Source organism: Xyrauchen texanus, chromosome 34 (genome assembly GCF_025860055.1).
Source record: "Xyrauchen texanus isolate HMW12.3.18 chromosome 34, RBS_HiC_50CHRs, whole genome shotgun sequence".
NCBI classification, from domain to species: Eukaryota; Metazoa; Chordata; class Actinopteri; order Cypriniformes; family Catostomidae; genus Xyrauchen; species Xyrauchen texanus.
The window spans coordinates 29,904,014-29,927,260 of NC_068309.1; the positions used below are offsets into that span (position 1 = coordinate 29,904,014).

The 23,247-nt window shown below is 36.7% G+C and overlaps 1 protein-coding gene across 1 annotated transcript in view; it reads right to left on the reverse strand.

Annotated features, from left to right (window-relative positions):
- Nucleotides 1–23,247, reverse strand: part of LOC127627456 (rab proteins geranylgeranyltransferase component A 2-like) — a 79,034-nt gene that overhangs the window by 17,384 nt on the left and 38,403 nt on the right. The window contains exons 9-12 of the mRNA XM_052103839.1: nucleotides 18,678–18,755; nucleotides 10,969–11,073; nucleotides 10,385–10,448; nucleotides 5,617–5,713 (exon numbers count right to left, since the gene is read on the reverse strand). Of these exons, the coding sequence (XP_051959799.1) occupies nucleotides 5,617–5,713; nucleotides 10,385–10,448; nucleotides 10,969–11,073; nucleotides 18,678–18,755 (344 nt within the window). The remainder of the gene's footprint in view (nucleotides 1–5,616; nucleotides 5,714–10,384; nucleotides 10,449–10,968; nucleotides 11,074–18,677; nucleotides 18,756–23,247) is intronic.

The following is a 23,247-nucleotide window of genomic DNA, read 5'->3' on the forward strand; positions in this document are numbered from 1 at the left end:
CCGGTTCTGGATGCTGACTGGTAAATAATACAGCATTCAATCCATTCTGAAATATGCAATATTGTAAAAGCTATAAGCCTTTTCACCAAGCTACTGTCTATATCACTGCTCAACACTCATACAGTCCAATTATTAAAGGGATATTTAACCAAAAATCTATTACTCTACCTAATGTAGTTCCAAACTCAAATGTTATATGCTATATGCCTTTTTATAATGCATTCATCCAAGCAGTGTGAGATATTTATGTCTGTGTGTGTTCTGTGTGCCTTGTTTATAAAAGGAAGTCCATGCCTAGGTTATAATGTTCAGTGAATAGATTAGTTTCAGAGAAAAAAAACCCTAATACATTATTGTTAACATGTTAACATGCTCTTTCTAGCATCCTTAATTCCTTGAATTCACTCATTATTATGTAATATTTTAATAGATAGAAATATTCTATGATTTTTGCTCTGATACTATTTTTTCTTTTCTTTACTTAAGCATTTTATTTCCCCTTAAGACAACCACTGATATATTCAGAACAGAGTTCAGAGTTGAAATATTCCTTAAAATCATTTTTGTATTGGTCTTTTGTTCTCCCTATGTTTTGCAAATGGTGAGACCTGCATTCCAACCAAGGTCACGGAAAGTAATACACAAGCTACCTTGTCTGAATTATCTGGATGTAGACATGTTTATAGTAGATTTTTAACATGTGTCTCTAGCGTAGCTAAATATTTGGGACTTCGGAAAGCGAAGTATTCACAACTAAAACCTGCATACAAGTCTACTAGACCCATGACGAGAACTCGAATAATGTTATCACTACCTAATTATCGATTTTCTTTTTCATATTGTAACCTATTAGAATCTTAGAAAATCTTGTAACAATTATATTTTGCATATGCTTATAAATCCTTTTTTTCTGTGATTTAAGTTAGTCCGCTCCCTGAACTCCTCTGTAACCTGTCTTTCTGATCGTTGCCATTGGAAATGTGGAGAATGGAAAACACTTTATCGTCAGTAAACTCTGTCATTTTATTGAAATCCTGACTAGTTATTATACATTACACATATTGGGGACCAAGCTGTCACCCCCTACAGAATATTCTGGGTTCAATACAAGTTAAGCTCAGTCGACAGCATTTGTGCTGAGTGACTCCAGCCAGGTCTCCTATGCAACCATATGGGCCCAGTTGCTAGGGAGGGTAGAGTCATATGGGGTAACCTCCTCGTGGTCACGAATAGATGTTCTCGCTCTCAATGGGGCGTGTGGTAAGTTGTGCATGGATCGCAGAGGGTAACATAAGCCTCCACATGCTGGTAGTCTCCGCGGTGTCATACAAAATGAGCCACGTGATAAGATACGCGGATTGACAGTTTCAAAGGCGGAGGCAAACTGAGACTTGTCCTTCACCACCCGGATTGAGGTGAGTAACCGCGTCACCACAAGGACCTACTAAGTAGTGGGAACTGAGCATTCCAAATTGGAAGAAAAGGGGATAAAAATTTTTTTTTAAATAAAAAATAAAACGATAAAGATCATCTTCTCCTGTAAACGCATACGCTTAAAGAGGAACTACTCCAATCCATCTCTCTGTGGGATGAAGGGATAGAGGCGCAAATTATATCTCTGTTCCAGCGCCCCATCATTTCCTCAGAACTCAATTCTCAGAGAGAAGAAGTGGAGTTCTGCTGATTTAGCTTTTCATTCCCCATGAGGACGGAGTCAGTCACAGAGGCCTAAGCCAGGCTCCCCCATTTCCACCTGATCTACCCCTACATGATGATTGATAGCAAAATAAGACTAGTGTAACAAACAAAATGACTTATATAAATAACAATGATTTGTTATGAACAGAGTTAATGATGGAGTCATAGCTGTGGTGGGTGGTGTACGGAGTGTTTTGAACAACATTTTTTGACATTGGCTGTGTTCAAAGACTATCGATATGGAGGCAATTTAAAGCAGGATCATTAACAAAAGATTTGTGTACACTCCTCTTGCATAATTTTCAAGATATAGTATACTAAAATAACTATAATGAGTTTCTTCAGGACAATACTAAATAAAAATGCTCTCTTTTATGGTTTTAAAATGCTAAAGGTCTTAAAGATTCTGCAAGAGGTATATTTACATAAATACATAAAATAATTATACATTTGGCAACAATGCGCCATACAAGATCATTTTACATGGTTGTTAAGAAGCGAAAAGTTTGTGCTGTAAACAGTGATAATAGCCCAAGGAAAAGAAAGAGGTGATAGTGATGTCATAAAATATTATTTTTCACCACAGATTATTGATCAGCATGTTATTTTATCAATGCATTTGAGGCATTAATTTATTAACATCAGCCAACATTTCAATTAGAAGCCTAATTTGTGTGCTTTCAATTTTCTGCCAGTTCATTTCATTCAATGTAGTCTGACATAATAGCTTTGGGAGACCACAAGGGGGCGATATAACATTTACTGAAGCCAGTCTTGGCATATCACACACACATTACGAGCTGATGGCAGTTCAAAGTTATGAAGGTTTTTGAATTTTGCTGTTACTTTATATTGTATTTTACTGTTACTGTAGACTGTGTAATCTGCGTATAGAGAGCGGAGGAACTGCAACTCTGTACATATCGTAAATGGGTCCTACAATTCAATGGCATTCTGGCTTTGAAACTTTTGAAAAATAAAACACTTTTACAAGTCTCTTCATATTTCATCATTACAGGGACATTTTAAAGAGTGTATTAGTCATTCTGGTCAAGCTATATTACTAAATAATCAGATATCCATCCAGTTAAATGGGCAGCATTAGGGTGGACAAAAACATGGTGGACATTCAGTGGATAAATTAGCCACTATATCTAAGAAACATATTTGTAAACTAATATTTATGATTTTATTTCTGTTAACATAAATACTGTATATTGAAATTTTAAATTACATGAATTTCCCATATATCTTCCCATATAAGGGTGGACATGCTATGCTTGAGCAAATATGAATAACACCACAAAATAAAGAAAAACATACAAGAAAATAGAGTAATAAACTTTAAATAACTCAAAGTAATTTTGCAGAATGGGTGATGTACACCCATGTACACCAGGTGTGTGATGTAATATCCTAACATGCAGTATATCTTCAATGAAAGGTCATAGTATCATGACATAACAGGGTGCACAATAAATCAAGGGACACACAAAAACCCTCCACTATCAGTGTTAAAATTACACATTTACCACAAATGAATACATGTTAGTGAGAGAATGCAACACAAAACTCTTAACTCTATGTGGGGGAAAAATAGAAATCCAATGATTTAGCATTTATTTTGTCAAAGATGTTTGACATACAGATTTTGGTACATGAGGAAGAGTGCAATAGAAAAGGATTTCAATTATTTAAAATGTAACTTTTATAAGCCCACAGAAGTGTGTAACATTATAAAAACGTATTATTCTTTTTAATAAGCCTATCAACATTGTAATCAGGTGAAATTAAACAATATAAATACCACGCACACTTGTAATGGAGACTTAAATGACACAGAATTGTAGGATCGACCCATATTTACAGCCGTTCATGTGCGAGACATCAAAACGCATTCAGTGCCAATGTCCGCTACTAAACTTAAAATGAAAAACGCTTTAATAAAACGACCAGTAAGAAGAGAGAGATAGTGAGAGAAAAGGCTTAACATGAAAATAGTGTATTTCTCATTGGATTAGTGTCATTGTTTTGGCAGTAAATAGTGTTTGTCAAAAGGGAAATGCAAGAAAATCACGTTTAGTGTTTTAACTACCCCTGTCCTACTGTACTTTTATTTGGAATTAATGCAGTAATCCAGATTTTTTTGCCTCTCTCTATACCAGAATGAGCACTGACATATGCAATAAAATGTAATGGCATGTCATGAATAGGTGCGTTTACTGGTTTTAAAATCCCAATTTTGGGAAACAATTACATGCACTCAAACGCTATATGATTTTGACAAAATGATCTAGCTTCTGATAGAAAACACGTGCTGATCTTTCCCCCAGCCTATTCTGTGTCAAGTGTAGCATCTGTGTAAAGCAACGGTCAATATCTCACACAACTCACGTGAAAGGTGATGTGTTTCAGGTCATTCTCAGCAGTTTGGGTGTGTGACACTAAAATACGGGAAAAATGGCATCGTGTATGGATTTCATACAGAACACAATTTTTTCCCTTTATTATGAATATTCCTTCCATTGGAGCAATTTAAGCTTGACAACTTGTTTTCAGCAGGGGCCAGTAGGCGAAACTCCAGCTGTATAAGCACCACGCAGCTGAACAGAGCACAATTCCGAATGCAGGGATCTTGGGTCATGTTTAGAAGGGATCCCTCTCACGTCAATCTCATGTTAATTTGAAGTCACACAACAACGAGGAGTGCTTGTAAAAGATTATTTTAAATTGTCTGTTTTGATAAATAGTCTTCTTGATGGCCAATTCAATTAGCTCTAAAATAAATATTTTATATAATAAATGTTATAACTTTAGCTCTACGTCTGCTACTGTCGGTCATAAGATATTGTTGGTCAATGTAGCAGTAGTACATCAATCAGCTCTGCTGATAAGAATCTGACTGGGTGGACTAGTGGTATCTAATTCGCCCCTTGTATTAGAGGCTCTGGGTTCTAATCCACCTGTATGCTACTTTATATTTTAATAAACAAAGATTGCATCCGCATCTCAGTAAGATTAAAGTAATATATGCCTAAACATGAATTTCTGTCAAAATATTACCATATCCTAGAAACATGGTAAACTATTTGAGATTTTAAGAAGACAACAGTATTTCTTAATAACAATAATAATAATAATAAAAAGAATAATTATAATAAGGCTAGAGGCTAAAATAGGCTTCTTTTCGCTAAGTGCAGATAATATTTGGAGTCCTAATTAAATACTAACAGAGCATCACTGCAGTGTGTTTATTTAGTATCACCATGGTATTTTATAGTATTCACGAAATAAAACATGGTTACTATGTTAACACCATAGTACTGTTGTAACACCATGGTTAACTGCATTAACTCTATGGCTTCGGTCAAAAAAACATTATTACAACATTAATATAGTAAAACTATGGTCATTTACTCTGACCTTTATCGTGACCAAATCACTGAGAGACAATCAACCTTTTTATTAATTGCATTTATTTTTGTAAGAAGTATTAAAGAAAAATGTTAAGAGTGGAGAAAGGAAACAGGATGGGGAAAACTGGGTCAAAAGGCGGATTTGAACCCAGGTCATCCGCATGGAAAAAGCACATCTATACCGTCTTTAAACACTAAATCACTGCACCGATACTTGAGGCACACTTTGTTTCCACCAGACTATTTGAATGCACACACCTAGTGCAAATAGTCACATTGTAATAATAATAATAATAATGATGTACATATGCTGAGAGGCGAGCAGGAAAAGCACAGGCGAAAGGATCATAACAGAATGCCCATGCGTGAGAACTCGAAAACCCCAATTATTACGTTATTTCGTTTCATTATATGTGTCAATTCATCAAATTTCTTCTTTTTTGCCCCATGGAAATAAAGTACAGACTGGTGAAAGTATAACTGTTGTAAAATTGTAACTCACAGGTGCCAGGCATGCAGGTCATGGATGAAGAACAGAGCTCCACCATTCTAATAGCTGGTGTAGAAGATTCCAGAGAAGGAACAGTCACCAATGAGATCTGCCATTAAACAGGAAACACACTTCAACTTACAATACATACAAATATATGACTTATCACTCACAATTCCACCCTGGCACAAGCAAAAGTTTTGTGGTACTGGTAAATCTATAGTGCTACAGCAAAATATATCTAGATTGATGTTGGCTTGACAAAGCCTTGTCAGAATATTTAAACTAGTTTTATAGTTAAAGAAGGTTAATGGATATAAAGACACTACAGTTAGACAAATAGCCAGCTAGCTAGATAGTCATAAATAGATAGACATAAATAGTCAGATAAACCATCAGACAGACAGAGAGAGAGAGAGAGAGAGAGAGAGAGAGAGAGAGAGAGAGAGCAACTTAAAGCAGATAAAATGGTCACATCATGTTGGGATTACTGTAATTCCGTTGGCCAGTTTGAACATCAATGAAAATCAACTGAATTTTTCAGATTTGTGATCGATAAAAAAAAAACCCTTTCACCACATTTTTCAACTTTACCCCATGTTGTAGCCAAGTAAAAAAAAAGGTGGGTTACCGCCACTGTCTTCAACAGGAGCGTATACCATCGATTAACAATCTAAGAGCTCATTGTAGGTCAGTTTATAAAGTTATCATTGACAATGAATTCCCCTATGGAGAAAATAAACAAGATTTTTTACTTTTGGAACCCAAATGTTGTGCTCTATTAAGATGTCTTCAAAAGCAGAATTCTTAAGGAATGGCATACTGGCATAGTGTGTGAACTAAATGATAAATAAGGCAGGACAGAGTTGAAACATATTAGCTAAAGTTGTGCCTGTGTAACGTATATATATAATCCCGTTATATGTATCCAGACAATGTTTTCATACAGTCCTTGGGTTAACCTATGTTAAAACCGCTTTTTAATCAAATGGACAGAGCAACAAGACGGCCATGCCAACAAGAGAAGTGTGAAAGAGGAAGAGAAAGCATCTCTCGCTCGTTTGGCGACTGTCATTCCAAAGGATGAACGGCTAATTAAAACCAGCCTGAATATTTAATTACGTTTTGTCACACGCAGTCATGTAATATTCCATTTCCACACTGTGTCAAGACGTTGATATTAATTTCTGTTCGCTAAGGCTAATGAGCATAAATTACACACACTTTTCCTTCCTCTCCTGACCTGCTTTGAATATTCAAGCATGAATTCCTGATGGAGACCAAATTGGAGCTGAAATTCAGCAGGCACGCTGATCACTTTGTTTCCTGTATTCTGGTGGACAGCACTCAAATTAGCCTAAGAGGATGCTCGCCTGTCACCTTTCATTCTCTCGGCAGAAAGATTCATTTATCCAATTCTGAAGAGGTAACAATAAACAGAATTATGCTCCTTTCATTGAACAGGTTATTTTTTCCTCTCATAATTCACTTTAGAATGTTACGCTCAAGAACGGGATGTTAAAACTATTGTAATGATTCCACAAATCGGCTCTGATGTTTTGCCGTTTCTTTGCTTGCTGAATCTTGGATGTGTCCCAAGAATCCATCCAAATATTATATGCAGCATAAAAAAAGATGTAATGCAATATAAGGTGAAAAGCAAAAGTGCAAGACTTGCAAGAAACATGCCACACACACACACACACACACACACACACACACACACACACACACACACTTAAATGTGCATGAGAATATGCAAGTACGCAAGAACGATCAAAAAAACGAGCTAAAGACAAAGAGAACCAGACAGAATGAGAGAGAGAAAGAAAGAAAGAGCATAAAGTGTAAAAAGAATGTGTGAATAAGCAAAAGACTGAGTGAAAGAGCAAAATATATGAGCAAAAGATGAAAACAGAATGAGCAAGAGAGAAAGAAAGAATCAATGAAAGAATGAATGAGCAAAGGACCGAAAGGACAACTGTACAAGCTAATATTACGGTATAAGCTAAATAAGGTATATTATATTAAGGTAAGTTATAGTATTCTAAAATATTGATGCATTAGAGACTGTTATACATTTTCTGTGTTTTAGACTGTTTACTCTCTGAACATGTTAACTTTCCTCTCTGTACATGCCACACAACTGCTCGTTCAGTCACTTGTCATAACTAGACTGGACTACTGTAACGCTCTCATTGCAGGCCTTCCTGCATGTACTATTAGACCTCTCCAAATGATCCAGAATGCAGCAGCACGTCTGGTCTTTAATCAACCAAACTGTTTAATCAACCAAACAGAGCGCATGTTACAGCACACGGTTGATGTACTTATCAAGTTCAAGGATCTGATGTTGGCATACAGAACAGTCACTGGGTCTGCTCCAGCATACCTAAAATCATTTGCAGAGTTATGCGTCCACAAGAAGCCTGGGGTCAGATAAGGAACGTCACCTTGTTGTACCAACACAAAGAGGCACCAAAACACTTTCCCGGACTTTCGTCTTCATCATACCACATTGGTGGAATGACCTTCCCAACTCCATCAGTGAAGCAGACTTACTTTCTGTCTTAAAAATGGCTAAAAACACATCTTTTCCAAGAGCACTTAACCAGTCACTAACAAAACAAATAAAAATTCTTGTTGCACTTTAACCTGTTGTGAATACTCCTCTGATGCTAGTGAAACATTGTAATATGGCACTTTTTGTACCACAGTCTCCTAAAGATGATTCGCTTACGTTTTTCTCTTTTGTAAGTCACTCTGAATAAAAGTGTCTGCCAAATGAATAAATGTAAATGTTAGTTCAAGTTCACATGTTTATTCACTTCATTTTCTGTGCAATGTTGTAATATTACATTATGTTGTGGATACTGTGATTATTCTCATGTATAAACAGGATGTGCTTGAGTAAGGTAGAGCGGTTCATTTTGCTGGTGTTCAGCTCTTTCTATTTACAAAGTTCAATTAGGGAAAAGCCCAACATACTGGATTATAGTATTAGATAAACGAATCCTTTCTTCTTCTAAAAACAGATGTTTCTCTACAAAAAAACACAAAGGCAGCATAAAAGTAATTCATTAGACTCAATTGGTTAAATCCATGTCTTCTGAAGAGATATGATAGCTGTGGGTGAGAAATAGATCAATATTTAAGTCCTTTTTACTATAAATTATCTTCCCTGCCCAGTAAGTAGTGATGTGCACAAAGAATGTGAATCGCCAAAAACAAAAGAAGAAGAATTTGAAAGTATTTCTAGTAAATAAGGAATTCAATACTAACCTGTTTCACACCCAAACCGTGTGTCCGTCCTTTAATGTGAGTCGTGTGGATTACTTTAATGTGAGTCGTGTGGATTACTTTAATGTGAGTCGTGTGGATTACTTTAATGTGAGTCGTGTGGATTACTTTAATGTGAGTCGTGTGGATTACTTTAATGTGGCCTTTATGTGCTTTTGACCTTGAAAGTTCTGGACACCATTCACTTGCATTTTATAGACCAACAGAGCTGAAATATTCTTCTAAAAATCTTTGTCTGTGTTCAGCAGAAAAAAGTAAGTCATACACATCTGGGATGGCATGAGGGTGAGTAAATGATGAGAGAATTTTCATTTTTGGGTGAACTGTCCCTTTAAGAAAAAATTAGCTAAAAGAAATGCAGGTAACACTTTCTATGAAGCCCATATTTATAATACATTGCAAAGGCATTTTAAATGCATTATTCTGAATTACAATTAACCTTATAATAAGTTATAACTTATAAATAATTATAACTACAGTTATAATACATTATAAGTCTTCCTCTATTCATAGTTATATTTTAGACTAGTGTATAATGCATTATTACACAAGCAACATCCAATTCTAATGCAGCAGAAGCTAATAAATCTAGTATAGGTGCTGTATAGTGTAAACAGTCAAAAGACTTTTGTATCTTATAAACAGCCATAAAATAAACTTGGAACATACAATACAAGTCAATCTTATATAATGGAAGTTATTTATAAAATAATTCTCCAAATAAGATGCACAATCATTAAAGTTAATTGAATAGAGTCCTGTATAGAATCAGTTTGACTTTTTTTATTACGATTGGCTACACGTGTGATCAACATACATATTTTGTTCTTGAGAGTTTCTGATATACTTTAATCTTGTAGCTTTAAAATTGTTTTTCTTAATATCTTAAAATGTACATTAAATGTGTGTTATTTTGTCATTTGTGCATGTGTACGGTTTATAAATTCCAGCATCACTTGTAATGTCTTCTAACCACTTAAAATATTTTATGGATGTTTATAAGAAGACATTGCTTTTGTCAGCAACCTATATATATATATATATATATAATACAAATATATATAATACATTATAACTTCTACAGATAAAATTGGATGTTGCTTGTGTTATAATGCATTATACTCTAAGGTATAACAATGAATATGTAAGTATTATAATTTATTATAATTGTGGTTACAATTATTTATGTGAAGTTATTATACATAATATAAGGTTTGGTGTATTATGTGACGTCACTAATGCATTATAATGCCTTTACAACGCATAATAAATATGGGCTTCATAGAAAGTCTCACCAAAAATAAAGAGCGATAAAAGAATGAGCAAGGAGAGAATAAGCAAAAGAGCAACAAGAAAGAAAGAACGAGCAAAAGAGCTAAAGAACTTGTGAAAGAAATAATAAGCAAAAGGGCGAAAAAAGAGAGAATGGGCCAAAGAGTGGAAAAAAAATAAGTAATAAGAAAAACAAACAGATGCATACCTGCTGCTCAGATTCTGAAGGTAGCACAGATCTGTCTGTGATGAGCACTGCTCGAGATATCTGCCTGTGAAAACGAAGAAAGAATAGTGCCAAACACATCAAATAAAGAACACAAGAAAAAAAGATCACATTCAGTTGTGTGATAACCAAGAAACAATGATGATTGGCATCACCGATTTCGCACCTGATGAGTTAAACTATAAAAGCTATACAGAAAATCGGTTGCCTGGAACAACGTTCAATAATAAAGTTTAGAGGTCATAACACAAAAATATTTGACCGCAGAATGCCACTATTTACAAATCAGAATCAGAATGTATTGAGCATCTAAAGTCAGTTTACGTTCTAAAATGTTTTACATGCAGCTTTTCGCTTTCTTGCGAGAATTGCGTACACTACCGTTACTTACTTTCTTTAAATACATTTCAAAACTGGATCATCCCTATTCTGGCAAAAAAGGGGATATGTAACCGCTGGTGCACACTGAATGGAATGCACATTTTTTATGGAAGAAATTACAATTTCTCATTAATTACAGTAATGAATATTAATTTAATTTGTGACATACAGTATTGTGTGCTCACCTGTATGATGTGCTCTGTCTTTGTTCATCTCTGATGTATGAATCTTCAACCACAAAATGACTGCAGCTGATCCTCTGACCGCGTGTATCAATCACAGCTTTAACACTATAACATAAAAATAAAGATGAAGAATCAGGAAAGATGCTCAAAATCAACTGTCTTTACCTAAAGATCTGCTTTAGAATCACAAAAGGGTCTGGTGGCAACTTCTAATAACTCTTAAGATAAGTAGCCGGTCACTGTACTATGTTGCACACACAATATACATTTTGGCATAAACTGGCTTTGTTTCAAATTTTACATTGGACACCAAGTGGCAATCCAAAACACTATCAAAAAAGTAAACAAAAATGTTCTTAAAATCAAACATTAAAATACAGATTATTAAAATGACCATTAACTGCATAGCCTCCATAATATGCTAAATTAATATCATGACATTTTAAGCTACATGACAAGATTAAGCCGAATACACTGATAACTATTGTATTGCCAATATGACCATATTACGAAGTGGCATGTGAATTTGCACTCAAATACAATAGAGTTTATTTAGACGTATGGTCCATCAGTTGAGAACCACTGCCTTAATAATAATTTAAAAGTAAGAGCAGGATGCCTAGGGCATAAGTTTGACCTTTCCTCCTTTAATCTCTGTAACGGAGAAGGAAAAAGAGAGTGAGAGAGAAAAAAAGGAACAGAGGTGAATCTGTTGGCTTGTTATGTCAAGAGTTATAAATGTGCTTTATAGGGCTCATTATCCAAACTAATGGGCTAGGGGTGACATCCTTGAAATGGACTTTCACAACACAATAAAGGGGCAAGAGAGCATCTCCCTCCCCTTACGAAAAAACCAGGCCTCCGGATAAACATCCCCCTATGCCCGGATTGACTGTAGGACAGATCCGTTTATGTAAATGAAGATTTATTTACTCTTGAGGAACTTGCAGAGGAAGCGGAGGGTTTCCAATCAATCGTCAGCCAGTGGGGTGAAAGAAAGCATTATGGGATACACTCCACAACACTAACACACCTGAGGGCTAAGTCGCTTCCAAATCTAGTGAACAAACTACTAAATTACGTTTACAATTCAACAAAAAATATTGCACAATGGCATGGGGCAAGTGTATTGGATTTTTTGGGCAGTTTACAGAACTGTCAGTTGCCCTATTCATTTTCACAACATCTTGCATTCGTTGATCATATACATGTGCTTTTATGGTTTTCGAATGAAACATTTGGTATTGTGTGGTATATTAAAACTGTTGTTGTAAATTCTGATTATATGACCCAAAAATGAAAATTCTTTAAACTACTTTATGCGGAACACAAAAGGAAAATTGTAATTACATTCCCGGTCCATCTTTTCAATACAATGGCAGTTGATAGTGACTCACTTTAAAGATTAACGGGATAGTTAACCAAAAAAGATGTGTGCTCCGTGATGTCATACAAAGTTAGTTTATGGATACAGCTTCACCTCTTCAAGCTTCTAAAGGACACAAAAGTAAAATTCAGAAGTCTAATAAATTATTCCATGAGACTCATGATTGTTATGAAAGCATACGATAAGGTTTGTTGAGAAACAAACCGAAATCTAATGTATTACTTAGTGAAAATGTTCACTGACTGTTAATCTCCTTTGCATGTTCATTACAGGGCACGAGAGCAACAGTTCACACAGCCCCCTCATGATATTGGGGCGTTCAAGCAAAAACTAGTTTTGTTATCTAGAAACAGGTCCGACATAGCAATAACGACTACAGAACACAAAACAGAGAACAGAACTTACTAAACATGTCTTAAAAGTTTATAGATGAAGAATTTATGGATTTCTATGCCAGCCAAATTTTTTTGAATGTAGTACTCGAAAATCAAACAGAAACATAGAGGATGCTACAAGCAGCCACAGTTACACTGTGTCCTCACACGACAGCAAACGACATGCGATAAAAGTTGTCTTTCCTACGTTTATCAGAATTTTATCCTAACCAGTTGTGAGGAGCATTGGTACATTCCATCAATCGCTTGATTTCTATTTTCGCCATTGCGCGAGTAACTCTGTCTGCTTTCAACTGGCACCGGTCCAAAACCTTTATCAGAAGAGTATATTAAAGCCAGCATCTCATAAGCCGGTAAAAAACGAGTTGATTTTGGCCGAGAATATAACACCTACCGAATGTTTTGGCAGAGGTCTCACTCTCTTCAGATCTGTCACAAATACTCACCAGTTCAGAATGGAAAACAGGTGACAGACATTCCTGACTTCTCCATCTCTCTATTAGATTTAGGACTCTGGTTCAAAAAATAAGGTTGGGCATAGAAATGCATAAATTCTTCAGCGGTGTTGTGTTCTGTTGTGGCAGCCCTATATTTAAATAAACAAAATTAGTTTTCACTTGAATGCTCAATGCATGAGGAGGCTGCATGAACTGTTGCTTCATGCCCTATCATGAACGCACACGCACAGGATATCAACAGTCGGTGAACAGTTTCACTTAATAATACACTAGGTTTATGATGGTTTCTCACCAAACCTTATCGTATGCTTTCAAAAGAATCATGAGTCTCGTGGATTAGTTTATTAGACTTCAGATGTAGTCAATGCTATTTATGCAATCATATTCAATGTCTTCTCAAGCCATACGATAGGTGAGATATAACTAGAAATTATGTCATTACTCAGTGAAAAGCTTGACGTCCATTGTTTTACATGAGAACTTGTGCTAACAACAACACGTCTTTTGCAGTCTTTGCAGTCTACATTGCAGTCTAATATTTTCACCATATGCCATAATTTTCCAACAAGTGTTGACACCTTCATACTTTCCATCTAATATTGCAACTAAACACTTTAAAAAAAAAATACAAATACATTTTCAGATGTTGCTGAAAATATATATTTTTTGGGTTTGGCCAGTACATTTCTTTTTAATCTAAACTACTGTCCCGACCAGGGCCAGCAGACATGTTTTAATCAATACTGAAAAATCTGGGAAAGGTTTTATACATTTTTTAAATGTGTTTTGTTATCCGTTTTGTACTTGTGGTGGAAGGAGTTTTATTTACAGGTGCATACGTTTATTCTGTCAGCATGCATAAAGCACTGAAATAGTGCTAATGATTCTGTTTCACTTGCAACCAAGGCCAGTGTTTGCTTTGTAGATCACCATAACCGTTCATAAATCGCCTTCATAAACCACGTCAGTGGTCTCTGAGCCAATCAGCCTGATAACCTTGCACCCAACGACGCATGCTTTCAAACTCATTTGCATTTTATAAACTTCTCTGCAAATGGGGTTTGGTGTAGGCTCCACAGATCATATGCCGAATGACACCATGATGGATTTTACAAGCAAGAAACTTATTTGTCTAGGTAAATATTGCAGAAAACAGTGTGCCATCATTTTATACCAATCAAACAATTGGTGTACATATGAAGTCATACAATTGAATAACAATGAATAAAATTTATATTGTTATATAATCTTTATTTAATTCTTATTATAAGACAAAACAAAACATGTCAAATAGAAACTAGATTTTAAAATATTCTGAAGATAATGTAAGTGGTGCTTGCACATGTAAAACATGCCAACAAAATGCTAGGATGTTCGGGGTGGTTAACAGGGTATTGCTATCCTGTTGCTAAACTGTTGTGAGTGGTTGTAAATGCATTGCCAAGTGGTAGCTAGGGTTTTCAGGGTTGTTGCTAGGCCAAAGTCAATAGAACCTACCCCGCAGTCTCTATGATATTCTGGTCCTTACATATGACTCATGTCTCACCTTCAATGTACTGTAAATCTATGCGATTTTTAGCCTGGTGAAAAATCCCATAGCGATTCAGTTACGATTAAAGTCAGATTTAACATGTAGTTAATGTATTTTGGTAACATTAAAGTCATAGTAACAATACACCACTAAGAAGTGGATTTTATCACTAGACAGATCCCAGTTAAAGACAGCTGCTCAAGGAGTGACAGAAGAAATCATAACAGACCAGTCAAGCAATTGAGATATTTTAGCTGTGTTGACCGCTAACAGTTGTGGTACAAATGAATTCAGACACGTGATTGAAGTGCCTGTCGTGGCGGTAAAAAAGCGGACAGTGCTGAACACACCTTGGTATGGAGTGGCAGGTGGGATTTGAGGGTCTGTAATCCTCCACTGCATTATTAATCTAGCTCTACCCTTTTCAGCTTTATGTCTGTAATAAGAGCAGACATAGGGCCGTAATTTATGACGCCAGGGAAATTAAAATCATTGTTCAGCCTGCCAGACACCTTGCCAGTTTTTTTTTTTTTCACCTTCATGAACTTTTTTTTTTTTCATCGATGATGTATGGTGCTAACATCCAGTTCAGGGCTGGATCAAGACGGGCGGCTCTGGTGGAGGGCATGTGCGATCCATGTATTCTTACTCTAGGCCAGAAGTTGCAGGCCAGATTGAACTGATCGCCACATTTTATTTGTTAAACCTTCTAAAGATTTACATTTGATATTAATATGTGTTTTTGGTGATCAGAGAGCAATCAGAGAGCACTTGACCACATCAAAACTGAAACCACATTCAAGGTTGTCAGGAGTGGATTTAATATATGTCTCTACTAAATGGTGTGGAGTGGTGGTGGCGTAGTGGACTAAAGCACATAACTGGTAATCAGAAGGTCGCTGGTTCGATCCCCACAGCCACCACCATTGTGTCCTTGAGCAAGACACTTAATCCAGGTTGCTCCGGGGGGATTGTCCCTGTAATAAGTGCACTGTAAGTCGCTTTGGATAAAAGCGTCTGCCAAATGCATAAATGTAAATGTCTTCCTTGCAGAATTGTTTGAGTTCAGTCAAATTGCAGGTGAGTGGTGATGGACTGTTCTCTTCAAGTCCATCCACAGGTTTTCTATTGGATTTAGGTCAGGGCTCTGATTTGGCCACTCAAGAACATTGAACCTATCCTTAAGCCACTGCTTGTTTTTTCTTGGTTGTGAGTACAGGGTTATTGTGTTGAAAGGTACTCTGAAAGATGTATTGGATTCTGATGTCATGTGGCAAAAGGTTTTATGGTCAGATAAGTTTGAACTTTTAGGAATGAATTCCAAGCGCTATATTTGGAGAAAACCAAAAACAGCAAACCCCCAAGAACATACCATATCTATTGTGAAGCATGGTGGTGGCAACATTATGTTTTGGTAGATCTCTTCAGTGGGACTGGGCAATTAGTCAGGATTGAAGGAAAAATGGATGCTGCCATTTATGTCCAAATTCTTGAGGAAAACCTGTGGTCATCTGCTCAACAGCTGAAGATGGGAAGATGGTTCACCTTTCAGCACGACAATGACCTTAAACACACAGCCAAAAAACACAACGCAGTGGCTTAAAGTTAGGAAGGTAAAAATCCTTGAGTGGCCAAGTCAGAGCCCTGACCTAAATCCAATAGAAAACCTGTGGACCGATTTGAAGAGAGTTGTGTGTGAAAAATTGCGACTCACCCGCAATTTCACTGAACTCAAACAATTCTGCAAGGAAGACTGGGCAAATATTTCCCAATTTAGGTGCGTGAAGTTAGCAGAGACAATTCCAAACAGATTGAAGGCTGTCATTAAAGCAGAAGGTAGTTCTACAAATTATTAAATCTAGGGGTATAATAACTTTTTCAAACCTTTTTTTGTTACTTGAATGTTGTAAAGCAAAATTTGTAAATGAATATGGGATTTTTTAATTACTTTTTTATGGGTTTTGATTTCAGACAAAAAAAGTAACTATTCCAAAGGGGTGTGATGATTTTCTATAGGTACTTTAGCTAAAAAATATCCAGATACGAAGTGCATGTTTTTCCAGGTGTTAGATTACATATACAGAATATTACTTACTATTTACTTTAATGGATAACTTTAACTACAATAAGCCATCTAAAACCCTACATTAACACAAAATTAGCAATTTTGAAATTGTTTGACACCTCTACTATATGCGATGCTTTACAGAATGAGTTCCAGGTCTGACAGACCCTTTGGCTTGAAGCTCTTGCAGCGCTCACCCCCGAACCTCACCAACCCTGGTCAGGCAGGTTTGGCTCCAATCCAGTATGGATGAAAAAACTTGCCTTGAAACTTCTACGTGGTCCAGTTATATGGAGGTTCTCATACTTCCTGGCATTGATGGGGATCAAAACAGGAGGACAAGGTGAAGAACTTAAATTATCAATTAAGGTTGTCTTGGTTGTTTGTCATATGCTACATTAAGTTTTGAGGAACACTTCCTGCTGGGCCACTCAAGTAGAACTGACAGTGGAAATGGTTGATGGGTTCCAGGGACAAACGTCAAATATCAAAACTGACCTCCAATAAATGACCTACTAAAAGGAATTAATCTGAAAAGTTGGGGTACATTATAAAATATATTTGCTTGTCTCATGAATGTCAAGTATGTGACATGAGGTTTGTCCAGTAGTCCTACATGATTTGCTGAACTGCAGATATTGGTAATTAGGCATAATTAGCCATAGTATGAGTGCCACTTATGCGTGGTATTAAAGTTTAATGTCTTTATTGTTTTATGCAGCTAGATGCAATTTGCTACTTTGCACTTCAGCTAGCCAAAATTAAACTGAAAATATATGTATTATTTTCCCAAAAAATTGGGTACTTAGAACATGTTACAAAACTATGTGACTTCCTTCCATGAAACACAAAAAGAGATGTTAGGCAGAATGTTAAGGACTGAAATCCTCAGTCAACATTTACTTTTTTTGTATAGAAAAACGGAAATTTGCCTACTAGTTTCTTTTGTCTTCCAGAGAAGTTTGGAACAATGACATTACATGACTGAATTTACATTTTTGGGTGAACTATCCCTTTAATACCAAAAACGTGAGCACATGTGTAAGTCCCTACCCATGTGTTACATCCAGATGAATCCAAGCCCCTTGGATCATTCACCAGCAAGATAAAAGAAACCCAATATAATGCCAAAGAGAAGGCCAAGGAATAAGAGAGGAATAAAGCGAGGGGGAAAAACCCTGATCTAACCTAGTTTATGACAACAATCCACCTTTGAAACTCATTAAAGTCCTTTCTGGTGGGGCCTGACGCACATTATCAGCACAGATTAATCAAGGGAGACAGGAGATGAACTCTCATTTTTTAAGAGGCAGCAACAGAGGTCTTTTTTGTCTTCAGATGAAAATCAATTAGTGGAGGTAAGGCCACGAGGAAAAAGCGGCATCACTCATCGACGGCCCAAGTGGCAGAGTCTGTGATTTGTCTTTCGAGTTTGGCTGCTTAAGGGGGGCTGGTACTACTGTCTCCCTGAAAATTAATTCCATATCTATATTCCAAATACCCCCCCCCCCCCCACTCTTGTGCGCCATCTCTTGGCCTTGTTTTTAAGGTCCATGTACACAAATGAGCTCCAATCAGCCTTGGGATACTGAAGAAGGGTGAATATAGCTGAGAAGGAAGTAAATCTACATTCTGTTCTGTTCATTTGTGTGTACAGTGGGAGATGGGAGTTAATTCCCACTTTGTCCACCCTACCGATACCACCTGCAACCAACTAGCAAATCGTGGTTCATGGGTGTGCTGCAAACTAAAGGCTTTTGCTTTTTTGCTTTACGTCAATACGAAAACTGTGTTCAAGCAAATTCACTGGAGTTTCAAATGTGTTTTCAATGCAGAGTTAATGTAAGTAGAGAATCAGTGGTGAACTACTTACCTATTAGATGCCTTGTCCACAACCAGGCACTGCACAGAGTGTCGCAGACAATAAATTCCTCCAAACACGGCACACATTCTGCGGGAGGGAAAAATTCACACCTTACACATACATTTTTTTCAAATTACATTCAATCTGAATGGATGATCCAAACACCCATAATTGCAGTTGATGGCATGACATTAAATAGCCTGATCACACCATGTCCACATGAAAAGGACAAAATACAATTAATCTGACAGGGCAAAATGTCTCCAAGATCCTTAAATGTGTTACTTTACAACTTGTTGTCATTAAAGCAACTTAATGTAAGCATAGAAACACAAGGCCAAAATGATGGGAAGATTTTTTAAAAGGGGTACATTAAAGTTTGTAAAAACCAGATCCAGATGCAATCTGTACCAATTTATATACATTTATAAAACAATAAGTTCTGAATCTAAATTCAGATTGGATGAACAGCATTCAAATGAGTTGTAAAATTGTTTAAAAAGTTTATTCTGGTCATTACTATTATTAATTAATTTATTAAATGTAACTATTTATTGAAGATTGGTGTCTTTTATCAGAATGCTGTATCTGCCTTTTTCAAAAAGCCACTTAGTTAAGAGAGTTTTAGATGAAAATGCCCTTAACCATGATAAAATCACTGTAATGTGCAGTCTTTTCAATATATCATCCATAAACACTCACTGAGCTTTATTAGGAACACTATACTAATACTGGGTAAGGCCTGGTAATGCACATGGTGAGCAACGATACTCAAATAGTCTGTGGTATTCAAGCGATGATTGATTGGTATTAATGGGCCTAAAGTGTGCAAAGAACACATTCCCCACACCATTACTCAACCACCAACATCCTGGAACGTTAACACAAGGCAGAATTCATGCTGTTGGCACCAAATTCTGACCCTACGGTCTGTGTGCCTCAGTAGAAATCCAGATTCATCAGACCAGGCCACGCGTTTCCAGTCTTTATCTGTCCAGTTTTGGTGAGCCTGTGCCCATTGAGTCCCAGCTTTCTCTTCTTGGCTGACAGAAGTGGAAACTGATGTAGTTTTCTGCTGTTGTAGCCCATACACCTCAAGGTACAACATGCTGTGCATTCTGAGATGATATTCTGCTCACTACAATTGTACAGAGTGGTTATCCGAGTTACCATAGCCTTTCTGTCAGATCAAACCAGTCTTGACTATTCTCCATTGACCTATCTCAGCAACAAGGCATTTCTGTCCCCAGAACCGCCACTCACTGGATGCTTTTTTGTACAATTCTGATTGTGTGTGAAAATCCCCGGAGATCAGCAGTTACAGAAATACTCAAACACATCTGGCACCAACAATCATACCACGGTCGAAATCACGGAGATCACATTTTTCCCCCATTTTGATGGTTGATGTTTCTGAAGTCAATAGACCATATTGGTGGAATGGTGCCATAATAATGGCAGTCACAGCAGCTCCGTGCCCTTTTCTTTTGTTTAGTATTAACGTTTTTGTCATTTTTATATTGACTTTATTTGAACTCATAGACATTATAGAACAATATGACAAACATAATGATGCTAATGTAAGAGGTTTAATTACTTCTTTTTACTTTTCGCAATACTTTTTTTATTTTTTTACTTTGATTGCTTGTTGTGCCTGGAATTAATGGTGAAATCACGAGTGTATTGTTTACATGCACGACCAGCTGATCGCGTTAATGAAGCCTACACTACTCAACAGTGAGAGACCATTAATCCTGGAGGAGCTAAGGAGGAAACGCAGAGCCAGAGCCCTATGGAGAGTGAAGAGAAGGAGTTTTAAGCCATATCTGCCGACCAACATCATGGGGAACGTAAGATCCCTAGCGAATAAGTTAGGCAAGCTGTCAGCATCGGTGAGGAGTCAGAGGGAATATAGGGAATGCAGTATTATGTGCTTTAATGAGACATGGCTGCACGAACATATACTGGACTCTAACACTAAAGTGAGCGACTTTCAAAGAGTGTGAGCGGACAGAGACACAGCCGCGAGCGGTAAGAGGAAAGATGGGGGGGCTTGCGGTATTTGTTAACAGTAGATGGTGCAATCATAGCCATACTTATGTGTGACAAGGAGCAGGGCATGGCCGGGCCATGATGAAGCATGGCCGGCACTGAATCAACTGATCAGCGGGAGAGCGAGATAAGGGGCACCCGGAGACGTCAGTTTGAGAGAGGGAAAGAGACGCACATGGCCGTGCAGCATTTGTGTCTGTGTCCTTATGTTTTATGTTGTTTTAAGTTAATTTATATAATTAAAGTTTATGTTTACTGTTCCCGATTGCTCCAGTTACACTATGTTAAGGGATATTTCTGTATCACGGACATTAAACTTATTATCATAGTAATGTGTCTTTTCCATCTACAATCTTTGTTGCTGTTTACATTCCATCTACGGCAGGCATGGAGGCAGTGTGTGACGTCATACACACAGTCACAGCCAGATTCTAAGCACAACAATGAAATGCTTTCGACACTCTACAAGCTTGTTTTCCAGTGTCAACCTCTGACTACTAGGACAATGAGGAACACAGGTGCTCCTCAAGGAACTGTCCTATCTCCATTTCTGATCACAATCTACACTATAGACTTTAGGCACAACACAAAGTTATGCCACCTGCAGAAGCTTTTGGATGACTCTGCTGTTGTAGGCTGTATCAAGGGTGGAAAGGAGACTGAGTATAGGACACTAATCAACAGCTTCATGGAGTGGTGTGGAGCAAACCACCTGCAATTCAAAGTCACCTGCAACTCAAAGAACATCGACTCAAGGAGAAAAAAGGACCAACCCTCTCTTGTCTGTATACATGGCTGTAACATGAGATAGTGGACTCATGGGGGTACCTGGGGGTTCACATTGATGGCAGACTTGATTGGACTAAACATACAGAGGCAACCTATAAGAAAGGCCAGAGCCATATTTACTTCATAAGAAGAATCAGGTCCTTCAATGTGTGTAAAAAGATGCTTCAGATGTTCTCCTTGTTCTATTCTATGCTGTGGTGTACTGTGGTAGTGGGGCTAAAGCAGGTTGCTGAGAAGAGAATAATGCCTACATTTCTGACCATCATTGACAATATATTTCACCCCCTATACGGCATGCTTGTTGAAATGAGGAGTAGGCTAATCCTACCTCGGTGAAACAGGGAGTGCTACAGAAGTTCATTTGTGCCTACTGCCATAAGATTGTACAATTCATCCCCATGTGCAGAGACACCACTAACTTTTTGGTGAACATGCTGGTAAATTAACCATTACTGCAGAAGCTGAGAGAGCGAGAAGGATCACGTGAGCTCTACAGTCTTCTCTCGTATTGGCTGTCGCTCTTCGTTTGAATAAAGTTAAACTTGTCTCAACTTTGTCGTGTCGCTGGACACGCCCACATCTGGTTGCCAACTGTCGCGACAGCTCGTGCCACTGGAAGTCGCCAGCTCTCATTGAAAATGAATGGGATGGTGTCGCTGTCTCACGCGATGTCGCTGGCAGTGTGTACGCAGCTACAAGATTGGCAGATTAAATAATCACATGAATAAGTGTACAGATGTACCTAACAAAGTGCTCAGTGAATGTATGTGAATAGGAGAAATATACAGTTTATCTGATTATCTGCACATACTATCCATTGAATTTCAAAAGAATGAAACAACTTTTTTCCAATATGTTTCACTTGTTAACATAAGTTAACAACATTAGTCAACATGAACTAACCAATTAACAATACTTTACAGCATTAATTCATCTTGTTTAATGTTTATTTGAAAATAGTTTATAGAATACAGTTTAAAATTAGTTATGTTAGTTATATTAGTTATATGTTAACATTAGTTAATGCACTATGAACACATGAACTAACAAATAACTGTATTTTTATGAACTAACATTAACAAAGGTTAATAAAAGCTACACAAATACATTGTTCATTGTTAGTCCATGATCTAATGCATTAACTAATGTTAACGAATCAAACCTTATTGTAAAGTGTTACCCAGATTTGTATTATAATTTTATTTTAGAAAAATATTTGTATCGTACAAATTAAACATGATAAAATTTTGCTTATTTAATTAGTGACCTAGAAATAGTGCAGAATCTTAAATATTTCTTATTTGCTTTATTTCATGATGTTTCATATTTTTACATTTTTTTTAAATCTTAAATGATTTTATGGTTTAAATTATATTTTGAGTCTGAAACCATATTTCAAGTCTGTAGATATGTGTTTAGAGGACAAATCTTCCCTACAAAGGCTAAATACAGCAGTTGATTCAAAATAATTTATTCAACAACAGTTAATTACTTGGTTTTAGTGTGGTTTTTGACGTTACTGTAATTTTCACAAACACATCTGTCATGGGTCACATTAGGGATCTAACAAAATTGAGTTTGTTTAGAAGTGAGTTTAGCCTTTGAATGACAGAAATAATATATATTTTTTAATTTTGAATGTAGTTAAGAGCATTCCTTTAATTAAGAAGGCATAAACATCCACCACAAAAGATCTGAAAATGTGTCCCTGCCGTGCACAGCAGGCACATTGTATGTC